The sequence below is a fragment of the Heterodontus francisci genome, chromosome 19, assembly GCF_036365525.1.
Source record: "Heterodontus francisci isolate sHetFra1 chromosome 19, sHetFra1.hap1, whole genome shotgun sequence".
In the NCBI taxonomy this organism is placed as follows: domain Eukaryota; kingdom Metazoa; phylum Chordata; class Chondrichthyes; order Heterodontiformes; family Heterodontidae; genus Heterodontus; species Heterodontus francisci.
Window position 1 is genome coordinate 92,371,375 of NC_090389.1, and position 16,162 is coordinate 92,387,536.

The following is a 16,162-nucleotide window of genomic DNA, read 5'->3' on the forward strand; positions in this document are numbered from 1 at the left end:
AGAGAAATCAGTTTGTGCTCAATACGGTTTTCGTGACTGTGGTTCTGTTGAGACTAACTTCTCTGACTCAGTGTCTGCAGCTGCTGATCAGTCTGATATTGTCAGCGAGGGCTGGTGACCTGAGACCAGACTCATTGAGTGAGCCACAATTTCCTCCCCAACTAGTTCTCGTACCAGACTCTGTCTGGGGTACAGTTCCACACACACTGACTCTCACCGGGGTGCAGTTCCACACGCACTGACTCTCACCGGGGTGCAGTTCCACACGCACTGACTCTCACCGGGGTGCAGTTCCACACGCACTGACTCTCACCGGGGTGCAGTTCCACACGCACTGACTCTCACCGGGGTGCAGTTCCACACGCACTGACTCTCACCGGGGTGCAGTTCCACACGCACTGACTCTCACCGGGGTGCAGTTCCACACGCACTGACTCTCACCGGGGTGCAGTTCCACACGCACTGACTCTCACCGGGGTGCAGTTCCACACGCACTGACTCTCACCGGGGTGCAGTTCCACACGCACTGACTCTCACCGGGCTAGAGTGTAGGTTGCCTGCCTGTGAGTGAAATCTCATAGTCCGTTCTATCCTCAATGATGTGCACTCATGCACATTCCCTCGTCAGAGTGTAGATGCTTGTGTACTCATGCTCAGGCCAGGGATGCTGAAGCCTATTTGCTCTGCTGGTATCTTGCTTTGCCTAGCCCAGTTTCACACTGGTTGGAGTATTTCAGCAATGAGCACCTTTATACATCTTATTCTCTTGTCCGCTCTGATCTATGTGCAGTGAATGTGGCTGAGGTTTATGACTCACTGACATTTCACAAGTGGGGCCTGGGTTCAGAACTCTCCCATCTGCTGCCTGTATGCTTGTAATTTGAAAAGGGTTTGCGTAGTCCCACCCCAGTGCATTGAGGAAACTGTCACAGGTCTACACGGCCCTTACCTCTAATCTATCTGGTAATCCTAGGGAGAAGCGCTGGCTGGGCTTAAACTGAAATGAGAGTGGAAATTGCAGAGACACTGGCCGTAATTTTCCAATCTTCCTTAGACTCGGGGGTGGTGCCAGAGGACAGGAGAATTGCAAATGGTACACCCTTGTTCAAAAAAGGGTGTAAAGATAAGCCCAGCAACTACAGGCCAGTCAGTTTAACTTCAGCGGTGAGAAAACTTCTAGAAATGATAATTCAGGACAAAATTAATAGCTTTTTGGGCAAATGTAGGTTATTTAAAGAAAGCCAGCCAGCATGGATTTTGAAGGGCAAATTGTGTTTAACTAAGTTGCTTCAGTTTTTTGAGGAGGTAACATAGGGTTGATGAGGACAGTGCTGTGGAGTTGATGTGGTGTACATGGACTTTCAAAAGAGATTTGATACAGTGCCACACAACAGACTTGGGAGCAAAGTTATAGCTCATGGAATAAAAGGGACAGTAACAACATAGATACGGAATTGGCGGATAGACAGGAAGCAGAGAGTAATGGTTAATGGATGTTTTTTGGGCTGGAGGAAGGTTTGTTGTGGAGTTCCCCGGGGGTCAGTGTTGGGACCCTTGCTTTTCCTGATATATATTAATGACCTAGACCTTGGTGTACGGGGCACAATTTCAAAATTTGTGGATGGTATGAAACTTGGAAACATTGTGAACTGCGAGGACAGTGTAGAACTTCAATAGGACATAGACAAGTTGGTGGAATGGGCAGACAGGTGGCAGATGAAGTTCAATGCAGAGAAGTGGGAAGTGTTTTTTTTGGTATGAAGAATATGGAGAGACAATATAGAATAAAGGGTACATGTCTAAAGTGGGTGCCAGAGAGAGGGACCTGGGTGTATATGTGCATAAACCATTGAAGGTTCAGGACAGGTTGAGAGAGCGGTTAATAAAGCATTCAGTATCCTGGGCTTTATTAATCAGGACATAGAGTACAAGAGCAAGGAAGTTATGTTCAACTTGTATAAAACACTGGTTCAGCCTCAACTAGAACATTGTGTCCAGTTCTGGGTGCCGCACTTTTGGAAAGATGAAAAGGCATTGCATAGAGTACAAAAAAGATTCACAAGATTGTTTTCTGGGATGAGGAACTACAGTTACATATATAGATTGGAGAAGTTGAGACTGTTTTCCTTGGAGAAGAGAAGGTCGAGAGGAGATTTGATGGAGGTGTTCAAAACATGAGGGGTCTGGACAGAGTAGAGAGAGAGAAACTGTTCCCATTGGTGGAGGGATCGAGAATAAGAGGGCACAGATTTAAGGTAGTTGGCAAAAGAAGCAACAGCGACAGTGAGTGTTTTGGATCTGGAATGCACTGTCTGAGAGTGTGGTGGAGGCAGGTTCAGTGAGTGTTTAGGATCTGGAATGTATTGCCTGAGAGTGTGGTGGAGGCAGGTTCAATCGAGACATTCAAGAGGGAATTGGATTGTTATCTGAAAAGGAAGAATGTACAGGGTTATGGGGAAGTGGCACTAGATAATTGTGCTTTCAGAGAGCCAGCACAGACATGATGGGCCAAATGGCGGCCTCCTGTGTTGTAACTATTCTATGATTCTGTGATGTCACACCTACTGTGGACTGTTCTGGGAGTGTTTGATGGGGACAGTGTAGAGGGAGCTTTATTCTGTATCTAACCCTGTGCTGTACCTGCCCTGGGAATGTTTGATAGGGGACAGTGTAGAGGGAGCTTTACTCTGTATCTAACCCCGTGCTGTACCTGCCCTGGGAATGTTGTTTCGCATGTGTTGCAGTGACTGACTGGTTTGTGTGAGCATCTGACTGTGTGTCTGGTTCACTGTCGCCTGCTTGAAATTCCTGGCGCTACTGCTCCAGATTCCGTATCTAAAATTTCCAGTCCATCGACAGTCTGTCACCCGATTGCTGTGTGGGATCACAAAGCATGTTGTGGTTATTTCTGGAGCTGCGTTATAACCCAGACATGCTTTAATAATCAAAGAATTTTCATGTAAACAATTTGTGGTGATATTTGGCGCTCTTCTCAATTGGGAATTTTGGGACCACCTTAAAGAACCAGCGAGACCAATCATAGCCCTGTTCAGCTGGACACGGTCCTGGGAGGTGAATCCTGGTATAAGTGAGACAGGGTCTAGGGGTCACATACTGAGCATAGAGTTATAGAATCATTTACAGCACAGGAGGAGGCCATTCAGCCCATTGAGTTCATGCCATCTCTCCGTGGGGCACTCTGGTCAGTCTCACTCCCATGCTCCATCCCTGCAATTCTGCTTCTCTCGGATGGCCATCCAGCTTCCTCTTGGAGTCATTAATTGTCTCCGCTTCCACCACCCTCGTGTGCAGCGAGTTCCAGGTCATTACCACCCACTGCATAAAAAAGTTCTTCCTCATATTCCCCCTGCATCTGTCACCCAAAGCTTTCAACCTGTGTCCCCGAGTCCTTGTACCATTTGTTAATGGGAACAGTTTTTCCTTGTCTACCTTATATAATCTTGTACACTCCTATTAAATCTCCCCTCAATCTCCTTTGTTCTAAAGGGAACAAACCCAGCTTTTCCAACCTAACCCTGTAACTAAAATCCCTCATCCCAGGAATCATTCTGATAAATCTCCTCTACACCCTCTCAAGGACCCTCACATCCTTCCTAAAGTGGGGTGACCAGAACTGGATGCAATACTCTAGTTCGGGCCTAACCAGAGCTTGAGAAAGGTTCAGCATAACTTCCCTACTTTTATCCTCAATACCTCTATTTATGAAGCCCAGGATCCCATATGCTTTACTAATCACTCTCTCAATATGTCCTGTCACCTTCAAAGATCGATGCACATACACCCCCAGGTCTCTCTGTTCCTGCACACTATTTAGAACTGTGCCATTAAGTATATATTGCCTCTCCCTATTCCTTCTGCCAAAATGTATCACCTCACATTTGTCTGTATTAAATTCCATCTGCCATCTCTCTGCCCATTCTGCTAGCCTATCTATGTCCTGTTACAGGTGGTTCATATCATCCTCACTGTTTGCCACACCTCCAGGTTTGGTGTAATAGGCAAATTTTGAGATTCTACTCTATTCCAAGATCCAAGTCCTTTAAATATAGCAAAAAAAAGCAGTGGTTCCAGCACTCACCCTTGGGGAACACCGCTGTCGACCATCCTCCAGTCTGAAAAACAACCATTTATTACAACTCACTGTTTTCTCTCAAGCCAATTTTTTATCTAATTGGACACTGACCCTCCTATTCCATGAGCCTCAATTTTGTGAACCAGCCTTTTATGTGGTACTTTATCAAACACTTTCTTAAAATCCATATAAACAACTGCATTCCACTGCATTCCCTTGATCACCTTCTCTGCTATCTCATCAAAAAATTCAATTTGATTCGTCAAGCATGATCTGCCTTTTACAAATCCGTGCTGGCTATCCTTAATTAACTCAAGCCTCTCCAAATGTCTGATTTTTTTTTTTTTTACCCTGATTATTGTTTCTAAAACATTATCCACCAATGATAACCTAACTGCTAGGAATGTCCTTACACCGTTTTTTGAATAACCCTGTCAAATTTGCCACACTCCAGTCCTTCCGGACATGTCTCGGACTCTCACACGGAGCAGTGTCAGTGAGACAGGGTCTCGGACTCTCACACGGAGCAGTGTCAGTGAGACAGGGTCTCGGACTCTCACACGGAGCAGTGTCAGTGAGACAGGGTCTCGGACTCTCACACGGAGCAGTGTCAGTGAGACAGGGTCTCGGACTCTCACACGGAGCAGTGTCAGTGAGACAGGGTCTCGGACTCTCACACGGAGCAGTGTCAGTGAGACAGGGTCTCGGACTCTCACACGGAGCAGTGTCAGTGAGACAGGGTCTCGGACTCTCACACGGAGCAGTGTCAGTGAGGTGCAGATATAGATTACTGGGTTCATCACTGTAAATGTGTTCAGTTTTAATTTGCAGCAAACATGAAATATTACAACAAATAACTGAAGCTGCCAACTGTTCTTACCTATTAAACACTATTTTTAGAAATCACAGTAAGTTTATGGCACAAAGAGAGGCCACTCGGCCCATCGTGTTTGTGCCAGCCAAAAAACGATCCAGCCACCCTAATCTCACCTTCCAGCATTTGGTCCGTAGCCTTGCAGGTTACGGCACTTGAGGTGCATATCCAGACTCCTTTTGAATGAGTTGAGGGTTTCTGCCTCAACTACCCTTTCAGACCGTGAGTTCCAGACCCCCACCACCCTCTGGGTGAAAAAGATTTTCCTCATCTCTTTTCTAATCTTTCTACCAATCACTTTAAATCTATGCCCCTTGTCACTGACCTCTCTGCTAAGGTGAATAGACCCTTCACCTCCACTCTATCCAGGCCCCTCACAATTTTGTATATCTCAATCTGATCTCCCCTCAGCCTTCTCTCTTCCAAGGAGAACAACCCCAGCCTATCCAATCTTTCCTCATAGCTGCATTTTCCCAGTCCTGGCAACATCCTCATAAATCTCCTCTGTACCCTCTCTAGTGCAATTTCATCCTTTCTGTAATGTGGTGACCAGAACTGCACACAGTACTCAAGTTGTGGCCTAACCAATGAGTTATACAGTTCCAGCATAACCTCCCTGCTCTTGTATTCTATACCTCGGCTAATAAAGGAAAGGATACCATATGCCTTCTTAACCACCTTATCGACCTGTCGATACCTTCAGGGATCTGTGGACATTCACTCCAAGGTCCCTCACTTCCTCTACACCTCTCAGTATTTTCCCATTAATTGTGTGTTTCTAATGTTTAACTCTGCAGTAAACTGAGTTGCAGGCACAGAGCAGTTAATATTACTGCAGTAATAATCCAGGGAACATGTGTTTGAATTTAGTTTTTTTAAATCTGGAAATAAAAAACTGGTCTCAGTAAAAGTGACCATGAAGCTGAGATTGTTGTAAAAAAACAAAAACCCAGCTTGTTCCGTAATGTCCTTTAGGGAAGGAAATCTGCTGTCCTTACCCGGTCTGACCTATATGTGACTCCAGACCCACGGCAATGTGGGTGACTCTTAACTGCTTTGTGGAGTGACCCAATGAGACACTGCGTTGTATCAAGCACATTACCAGTGGTTCAAGAAGGTGGCTCACTACCGACGCCTGAGAACAAGTAGGGATGGGCAATAAACAGCCTTGCCAAGCATGAATGAGTTAAACTAATCATAAAATGTTGCTGATCTGAGCTGCCTCAGGTCAAAGTGCATGACCCCTCACACTGATTGATCTCTTGTTTATTCCTTGCTCCAGTGCTGGCTGTGGGGAGACCTCAGGCCACTGCGGTTTACAAGGTTGCTGAGTACGCAAGGAGATTTGGAGTCCCTGTAATAGCAGACGGTGGGATTCAGACCGTTGGCCACATTGCCAAGGCCTTGGCACTGGGGGCATCGACGGGTGAGTGAATTATTGACTCCAGGGTGGCAAAAGAGGCAAAACTCTGGCTATCTCTGAATATGTTCACCATCAAACAGAGCAGGAAGGGCCCAACTCTAAGACCCTGTCCCTGTCTGTATTAACTCACTGATCTCTGCTGAACCAGCAGCTGGACCATGGCCGGAGTTCCTGCCCCGATCAGTCAGTGATTCCCCATTGAAATTTGCCATTGATATCTCGTTTTGATTAGGCCATCTGTACTTGGAGAAACAGGAAGCCAGTGCCTATGGAACAGTCTCCCAGTTTAGGAGCCAAAATGTAAATGTGGCTCAGTGGGTACCACACTCTCACCTCTGAGAACTTCAGAGCACATAATCCAGACCAGCACTCCAAGTACTGCACTGTCAGAGGGTCAGCACTGAGGGAGTGCTGCACTGTCAGAGGGTCAGTACTGAGGGAGTGCTGCACTGTCAGAGGGTCAGTACTGAGGGAGTGCTGCACTGTCAGAGGGTCAGTACTGAGGGAGCGCTGCACTGTCAGAGGGTCAGTACTGAGGGAATGCTGCACTGTCAGAGGGTCAGTACTGAGGGAGTGCTGCACTGTCGGAGGGTCAGTACTGAGGGAGTGCTGCACTGTCAGAGGGTCAGTACTGAGGGAGTGCTGCACTGTCGGAGGGTCAGTACTGAGGGAGTGCTGCACTGTCAGAGGGTCAGTACTGAGGGAGCGCTGCACTGTCAGAGGGTCAGTACTGAGGGAATGCTGCACTGTCAGAGGGTCAGTACTGAGGGAGTGCTGCACTGTCAGAGGGTCAGTACTGAGGGAGTGCTGCACTGTCAGAGGGTCAGTACTGAGGGAGCGCTGCACTGTCAGAGGGTCAGTACTGAGGGAATGCTGCACTGTCAGAGGGTCAGTACTGAGGGAGTGCTGCACTGTCAGAGGGTCAGTACTGAGGGAGCGCTGCACTGTCAGAGGGTCAGTACTGAGGGAGCGCTGCACTGTCAGAGGGTCAGTACTGAGGGAATGCTGCACTGTCAGAGGGTCAGTACTGAGGGAGCGCTGCACTGTCAGAGGGTCAGTACTGAGGGAGCGCTGCACTGTCAGAGGGTCAGTACTGAGGGAATGCTGCACTGTCAGAGGGTCAGTACTGAGGGAGCGCTGCACTGTCAGAGGGTCAGTACTGAGGGAATGCTGCACTGTCAGAGGGTCAGTACTGAGGGAGCGCTGCACTGTCAGAGGGTCAGTACTGAGGGAGCGCTGCACTGTCAGAGGGTCAGTACTGAGGGAATGCCGCACTGTCGGAGGGTCAGTACTGAGGGAGCGCTGCACTGTCAGAGGGTCAGTACTGAGGGAGCGCTGCACTGTCAGAGGGTCAGTACTGAGGGAGCGCTGCACTGTCAGAGGGTCAGTACTGAGGGAATGCTGCACTGTCAGAGGGTCAGTACTGAGGGAGAGCTGCACTGTCGGAGAGTCAGTACTGAGGGAGCGCTGCACTGTCAGAGGGTCAGTACTGAGGGAGCGCTGCACTGTCGGAGGGTCAGTACTGAGGGAGCGCTGCACTGTCGGAGGGTCAGTACTGAGGGAGTGCTGTACTGTCGGAGGGTCAGTACTGAGGGAGTGCTGCACTGTCAGAGGGTCAGTACTGAGGGAGTGCTGCACTGTCGGAGGGTCAGTACTGAGGGAGTGCTGCACTGTCGGAGGGTCAGTACTGAGGGAGTGCTGCACTGTCGGAGGGTCAGTACTGAGGGAGCGCCGCACTGTCGGAGGGTCAGTACTGAGGGAGTGCTGCACTGTCGGAGGGTCAGTACTGAGGGAGCGCCGCACTGTCGGAGGGTCAGTACTGAGGGAGTGCTGCACTGTCGGAGGGTCAGTACTGAGGGAGCGCCGCACTGTCGGAGGGTCAGTACTGAGGGAGCGCCGCACTGTCGGAGGGTCAGTACTGAGGGAGTGCTGCACTGTCAGAGGGTCAGTACTGAGGGAGCGCCGCACTGTCGGAGGGTCAGTACTGAGGGAGTGCTGCACTGTCAGAGGGTCAGTACTGAGGGAGTGCTGCACTGTCGGAGGGTCAGTACTGAGGGAGTGCTGCACTGTCGGAGGGTCAGTACTGAGGGAGTGCTGCACTGTCGGAGGGTCAGTACTGAGGGAGCGCCGCACTGTCAGAGGGTCAGTACTGAGGGAGTGCTGTACTGTCGGAGGGTCAGTACTGAGGGAGTGCTGCACTGTCGGAGGGTCAGTACTGAGGGAGCGCCGCACTGTCAGAGGGTCAGTACTGAGGGAGTGCTGTACTGTCGGAGGGTCAGTACTGAGGGAGTGCTGCACTGTCGGAGGGTCAGTACTGAGGGAGCGCCGCACTGTCAGAGGGTCAGTACTGAGGGAGTGCTGCACTGTCGGAGGGTCAGTACTGAGGGAGTGCTGTACTGTCGGAGGGTCAGTACTGAGGGAGTGCTGCACTGTCGGAGGGTCAGTACTGAGGGAGCGCCGCACTGTCGGAGGGTCAGTACTGAGGGAGTGCTGCACTGTCGGAGGGTCAGTACTGAGGGAGCGCCGCACTGTCGGAGGGTCAGTACTGAGGGAGTGCTGCACTGTCGGAGGGTCAGTACTGAGGGAGCGCCGCACTGTCGGAGGGTCAGTACTGAGGGAGCGCCGCACTGTCGGAGGGTCAGTACTGAGGGAGTGCTGCACTGTCGGAGGGTCAGTACTGAGGGAGTGCTGCACTGTCGGAGGGTCAGTACTGAGGGAGCGCCGCACTGTCGGAGGGTCAGTACTGAGGGAGTGCTGCACTGTCGGAGGGTCAGTACTGAGGGAGCGCCGCACTGTCGGAGGGTCAGTACTGAGGGAGTGCTGCACTGTCGGAGGGTCAGTACTGAGGGAGCGCCGCACTGTCGGAGGGTCAGTACTGAGGGAGCGCCGCACTGTCGGAGGGTCAGTACTGAGGGAGCGCCGCACTGTCAGAGGGTCAGTACTGAGGGAGTGCTGTACTGTCGGAGGGTCAGTACTGAGGGAGTGCTGCACTGTCGGAGGGTCAGTACTGAGGGAGCGCCGCACTGTCAGAGGGTCAGTACTGAGGGAGTGCTGCACTGTCGGAGGGTCAGTACTGAGGGAGTGCTGTACTGTCGGAGGGTCAGTACTGAGGGAGTGCTGCACTGTCGGAGGGTCAGTACTGAGGGAGCGCCGCACTGTCGGAGGGTCAGTACTGAGGGAGTGCTGCACTGTCGGAGGGTCAGTACTGAGGGAGCGCCGCACTGTCGGAGGGTCAGTACTGAGGGAGTGCTGCACTGTCGGAGGGTCAGTACTGAGGGAGCGCCGCACTGTCGGAGGGTCAGTACTGAGGGAGCGCCGCACTGTCGGAGGGTCAGTACTGAGGGAGTGCTGCACTGTCGGAGGGTCAGTACTGAGGGAGTGCTGCACTGTCGGAGGGTCAGTACTGAGGGAGCGCCGCACTGTCGGAGGGTCAGTACTGAGGGAGTGCTGCACTGTCGGAGGGTCAGTACTGAGGGAGCGCCGCACTGTCGGAGGGTCAGTACTGAGGGAGTGCTGCACTGTCGGAGGGTCAGTACTGAGGGAGCGCCGCACTGTCGGAGGGTCAGTACTGAGGGAGCGCCGCACTGTCGGAGGGTCAGTACTGAGGGAGTGCTGCACTGTCGGAGGGTCAGTACTGAGGGAGCGCCGCACTGTCGGAGGGTCAGTACTGAGGGAGTGCTGCACTGTCGGAGGGTCAGTACTGAGGGAGCGCCGCACTGTCGGAGGGTCAGTACTGAGGGAGTGCTGCACTGTCGGAGGGTCAGTACTGAGGGAGCGCCGCACTGTCGGAGGGTCAGTACTGAGGGAGCGCCGCACTGTCGGAGGGTCAGTACTGAGGGAGTGCTGCACTGTCGGAGGGTCAGTACTGAGGGAGTGCTGCACTGTCGGAGGGTCAGTACTGTGGGAGCGCCGCACTGTCGGAGGGTCAGTACTGAGGGAGTGCTGCACTGTCGGAGGGTCAGTACTGAGGGAGTGCTGCACTGTCGGAGGGTCAGTACTGAGGGAGTGCTGCACTGTCGGAGGGTCAGTACTGAGGGAGTGCTGCACTGTCGGAGGGTCAGTACTGAGGGAGCGCCGCACTGTCGGAGGGTCAGTACTGAGGGAGCGCCGCACTGTCGGAGGGTCAGTACTGAGGGAGCGCCGCACTGTCGGAGGGTCAGTACTGAGGGAGCGCCGCACTGTCGGAGGGTCAGTACTGAGGGAGCGCCGCACTGTCGGAGGGTCAGTACTGAGGGAGTGCTGCATGGTCAGAGGGTCAGTACTGAGGGAGTGCTGCACTGTCGGAGGGTCAGTACTGAGGGAGCGCCGCACTGTCGGAGGGTCAGTACTGAGGGAGCGCCGCACTGTCGGAGGGTCAGTACTGAGGGAGCGCCGCACTGTCGGAGGGTCAGTACTGAGGGAGCGCCGCACTGTCGGAGGGTCAGTACTGAGGGAGCGCCGCACTGTCGGAGGGTCAGTACTGAGGGAGTGCCGCACTGTCGGAGGGTCAGTACTGAGGGAGTGCTGCACTGTCAGAGGGTCAGTACTGAGGGAGTGCTGCACTGTCGGAGGGTCAGTACTGAGGGAGCGCCGCACTGTCGGAGGGTCAGTACTGAGGGAGCGCCGCACTGTCGGAGGGTCAGTACTGAGGGAGCGCCGCACTGTCGGAGGGTCAGTACTGAGGGAGCGCCGCACTGTCGGAGGGTCAGTACTGAGGGAGTGCCGCACTGTCGGAGGGTCAGTACTGAGGGAGTGCCGCACTGTCGGAGGGTCAGTACTGAGGGAGCGCCGCACTGTCGGAGGGTCAGTACTGAGGGAGCGCCGCACTGTCGGAGGGTCAGTACTGAGGGAGCGCCGCACTGTCGGAGGGTCAGTACTGAGGGAGCGCCGCACTGTCGGAGGGTCAGTACTGAGGGAGCGCCGCACTGTCGGAGGGTCAGTACTGAGGGAGCGCCGCACTGTCGGAGGGTCAGTACTGAGGGAGTGCTGCACTGTCGGAGGGTCAGTACTGAGGGAGTGCTGCACTGTCAGAGGGTCAGTACTGAGGGAGTGCTGCACTGTCGGAGGGTCAGTACTGAGGGAGCGCCGCACTGTCGGAGGGTCAGTACTGAGGGAGCGCCGCACTGTCGGAGGGTCAGTACTGAGGGAGCGCCGCACTGTCGGAGGGTCAGTACTGAGGGAGCGCCGCACTGTCGGAGGGTCAGTACTGAGGGAGCGCCGCACTGTCGGAGGGTCAGTACTGAGGGAGTGCTGCATGGTCAGAGGGTCAGTACTGAGGGAGTGCTGCACTGTCGGAGGGTCAGTACTGAGGGAGCGCCGCACTGTCGGAGGGTCAGTACTGAGGGAGCGCCGCACTGTCGGAGGGTCAGTACTGAGGGAGCGCCGCACTGTCGGAGGGTCAGTACTGAGGGAGCGCCGCACTGTCGGAGGGTCAGTACTGAGGGAGCGCTGCACTGTCGGAGGGTCAGTACTGAGGGAGCGCCGCACTGTCGGAGGGTCAGTACTGAGGGAGCGCCTCACTGTCGGAGGGTCAGTACTGAGGGAGCGCCGCACTGTCGGAGGGTCAGTACTGAGGGAGCGCCGCACTGTCGGAGGGTCAGTACTGAGGGAGCGCCGCACTGTTGGAGGGTCAGTACTGAGGGAGTGCTGCACTGTCGGAGGGTCAGTACCGAGGGAGCGCCGCACTGTTGGAGGGTCAGTACCGAGGGAGCGTTGCACTGTCGGAGGGTCAGTACTGAGGGAGCGCCGCACTGTCGGAGGGTCAGTACTGAGGGAGCGCCGCACAGCCGGAGAGGTAGATGCAGGAAGGATGTTCCCGATGGTGGGGGAGTCCAGAACCAGGGGTCATAGTCTAAGGATACAGGGTAAACCTTTCAGGACTGAGTTGAGGAGAAATTTCTTCACCCAGAGAGTGGTGAGCCTGTGGAATTTGCTACCACAGAAAGCAGTTGAGGCCAAAACATTGTATGTTTTCAAGAAGGAGTTAGATATAGCTCTTGGGTCGAAAGGGATCAAAAGGTATGGGGGGAAAGCAGGAACAGGTTACTGAGTTGGGTGATCATAATGAATGGCGGAGCAGGCTCGAAGGGCCGAATGGCCTACTCCTGCTCTTATTTTCTATGTTTCTGTGGGACATGAGGTCATGAGAGGTGCTATAGCAATGCAAGATTTTTGGGAAATTGTGGAGGGAAATGGTGATTGAGTGGAAATGCTTTGGTTTGTAATGCTGATCCTTCCCTCCTGCCTCCCAGTGATGATGGGATCTCTCCTCGCAGCCACAAGTGAAGCCCCTGGCGAGTATTTCTTCACAGATGGAGTGAGGCTGAAGAAATATCGAGGAATGGGCTCCTTAGATGCAATGGACAAGCACGTGGGGAGTCAGAACCGCTACTTTAGGTTAGTTGTGTGTAGGTGTAAATCTTGGAGGTGTCAATGTATCTACAGTAAATCTGTTTGTATAAACTTCTGAAATTTCCATCACAAAGTTACTGAATTTAACAAGTTTACAAAAAAAGCATTTTTCTAACTTTGACATCACCTAGAGCAACCAGAAATTTACATCAATAATTGCCTCAGTACCAATTTACACATCCTCACAAGGGACGAGGGAGTTGAGCAGGAGTTTAGTGCAGGAGCATAAATCGAGAGGCCATAGTTCAAATCTGACTGCAACAGGTTGTGGGCATGGATTTAATAAATCTGGTGATTTTTCTGGCACTGCTGCAGAAAAGGCTCTCAACTGTTGCATTGTTATAAAAACCCAACTGAATGACTTGCCCTTTAGGGAAGGCAGCCATACGGGACAGCATTCCTTCACAGGATGTTTGGATGGGCTGGGTGTTGCTGGGGTACACGTACTGCAGGAGTACAAGGGGACTGTTGTGTCTGAACTGGAATCATCTATTTACTGACCCAAAGTAACTCTGTCCTCCTTCCCAGTGAGTTGGATAAGATTAAAGTGGCTCAGGGTGTGTCTGGAGCTGTTCAGGATAAGGGCTCCATCCACAAGTTTGTTCCATATCTGATTGCTGGAATCCAACATGGCTGCCAGGATATTGGGGCCAAAAGTCTGACACTACTCAGGTACGAGCATGACTCCACGTTTTCCCTGTCCTCTCCTCTCCTCTCTCCTGTCCTCCTCTGTCTCACCATCTTGTCTTTACTCCCCTCCACTCTCTCCCTCCCTCAGCTCTCTCCTCCCTGTGATCTGGTGTCAGTGACTGACTTTGTTCTGTGCTGTTTTTAGGGCGATGATGTATTCTGGAGAGCTAAAGTTTGAAAAGAGGACATTGTGTGCTCAGATGGAAGGCGGTGTTCATGGGCTGCACTCGTAAGTATCCTTTCCCCTCTCCTTAAAGCCCATCTTCTTGCTGAGCTTGTAGCCACCTCTCCCGGTAACTCCTCCTTCAGTGTACTGGCCATTTCCCTTTTGAGTCTGTGAGCTTTGACCTGTTTTTTCTGTGTTAACACACTCTATAGAAACACCAATTACAGCCTGCGGCCAATCCTATTGTACAGAATGTGGCTGCTCGGTGATGTGGAACTGGGATTCTATTTGAATATTTCCCACTGAAATCATTTGGGCAAATTTTCTTTACTGAGTTTTTCTCCTCTTTTGCCAAGTGATCATTCTTCATATTTAGCTGACACAGACAGTGACACATGCTGTGTGTGTCTCAGTACCACACCAGCTCTCTCTCTCCTCTCAGACTCCGACAGGATATGTACTGTGTAGTCATTGCTCTGTCTCCTTTCCACACCCCAAATTCTTTAAAATGTTTTTAAACCCCAGGTCAGAACAGAAGCAGCCAGGAAACCCCACTGCCTTTCTCTATCCAAACCTGTGCAGCTGTCTGACTGGACAGTAATGAGCCATTTAATATCCAGGGAACAGCGTGTCATTTTCCTGCATCTTCCTTTTTTTCCAGATATGAGAAGAGACTTTACTGAATCCTGGCCAAGAATTCCAGTCTTACTCCAGGATTGTTTGCCATCCATCTTTTCTGGCCAAATTTACAAACATCCTGTTACAGCCTTCTGTCGGCTTCAAACTAATATCCGAACGGGATGAGAGGATGTGGGACTCTGGGATTCACACTGTAGCTGTTTGATTCTGTGTGTCTGATGTCTCGGATTGCTGCATTGTGCAGATACTTTCACCAAATGTGTTTTATTTTTGTTAAAATGGAATGAGATTGTTTGCCGTAATATCTGCACCTTTAAACCTCAAAGCTGCTACTGACCATAGCACTTTGTCACTGAGTTTGTCAGTGCTGGTGTCACTGCAGCTGTTTATATGTTGGATTCCCCCAGCCCTACATGGCCCGAGTATCTGTTCTCAGCTACAAGATTGCTTATGTACTGTGTTTATGACTATGACTGGTGCCTTTGCATCTGTCACAGTTACTCAAGCAGTGACTCTCCAGAACGTTATGGAACGGGTGTTTTTTGAAATGCAATCTAAGCAGGACACGTGTCCGTGAAGCTGTTTAACTGGAAGATCCTTGTTTGCAGAATAATTAATGGTTCAAATTGCTTACAGATGAATAGCATAAATTTTAAACATGGGATCTCTGGTTGTGTAATTGGTGATTCATTAGCTTACACAGGCTACTGATGGTGGTTTAAGAAGCTCTAAAAGTTCATGCTTTTTTTAAATGTACAGATAATGACGCTGTTTGAAATTGTATTAAAAAAGAATGTGTTTGAAATAGTTTGGGCCTGAGCCATAGACCCTTGGGGCCTTGAGCAAAACTATGAGCTTCCCATTAAACAAGAAATGCTTTCCTCTGGCACTGACCTATCCAGCATTCCCCCACCCCCCTGGAGAGCCCTGTTCTGATGCTTCTACAGTCTAATAACGTGCAATCTTCTGACTTGGTTCATGAATGAATAGGTACATGAACACAGATCACCATGGCTTAGTATAAAGAGTAATCAAAGACACTAATGAACCTTTATGTAGCTCTGGTTAAGCCACAACTGAAGTATTGCATCAGTTGTGGTCACCGCACTTCAGGAAGGATGTAGGGGTCCTTGAGAAGGTGCAGAGGGGACTTTAGTTACAAGGTTAATTCGGAGAAGCTGAGGTTGTTCTTGGAGCAAAGGAGACATTTGATAGCGGTGTACAAGATGATAACAGGTTTAGATAAGTTCGACAAAGAAAAGCTGTGCCCATTAGCTGATGGCACAAGGACTACACAGGTTGAAGGTATTAGATAGGATGTGAGGAAGAACTTTTGTACACGGTGAGTGGTAATGACCTGGAACTTGCTGCCTCCACGGGTGGTGGAAACGATCAATGATTTCAAAAGGAAAAAACTTGCAGAGCTTCGGGGATGGAGTGTGGGGGGGAATGGGACTGATTGGATTGCTCTACAGAGAGCTGGCATGGACTCGATAGGCCAAAATGCCTCCTTCACTACTATTAAAAGCATTATAATAGTGCCTTTATCTGGAGAGAGCTGGAATACAAAGGACAGGAAGTGAAGCTTCAGAATGTCCTTCTGCCACAGGAACCCATTTCTCTCCAGAAGAGTCACAGCTTCTCCTTTGGCATATAGTGACTCGCTGTAAAAGCAAATGTTGATTTTTGTATGCCAGGTGACAGCTACTTTGAACTATCGAGTTGTCAAATCCATGAAAGGAAATGTCTCACAATGTGAGCCAATACTGAAACACATAATTTAGCTCAGTTCGTTCATGCTGGTGAAAATGCTCCATGTAAAGCCTCCTCCCAACCCTCTTCAATAACACGGTCTCTGTTCCTTGCTCCATTGTCTTTATTTAGCCT

The 16,162-nt window shown here is 51.2% G+C and overlaps 1 protein-coding gene across 2 annotated transcripts in view; it reads left to right on the forward strand.

Annotated features, from left to right (window-relative positions):
* The window catches only part of LOC137380306 (inosine-5'-monophosphate dehydrogenase 2), a 52,882-nt gene extending 37,721 nt beyond the window's left edge, over nt 1–15,161 (forward strand). For both annotated transcript variants that reach the window (XM_068052223.1, XM_068052224.1), the window contains exons 10-14: nt 6,250–6,393; nt 12,621–12,765; nt 13,309–13,452; nt 13,616–13,699; nt 14,298–15,161. In XM_068052223.1, the coding sequence (XP_067908324.1) occupies nt 6,250–6,393; nt 12,621–12,765; nt 13,309–13,452; nt 13,616–13,699; nt 14,298–14,319 (539 nt within the window). In that variant the 3' untranslated portion in view covers nt 14,320–15,161. The remainder of the gene's footprint in view (nt 1–6,249; nt 6,394–12,620; nt 12,766–13,308; nt 13,453–13,615; nt 13,700–14,297) is intronic.
* Nucleotides 15,162–16,162: the final 1,001 nt, after the last annotated feature.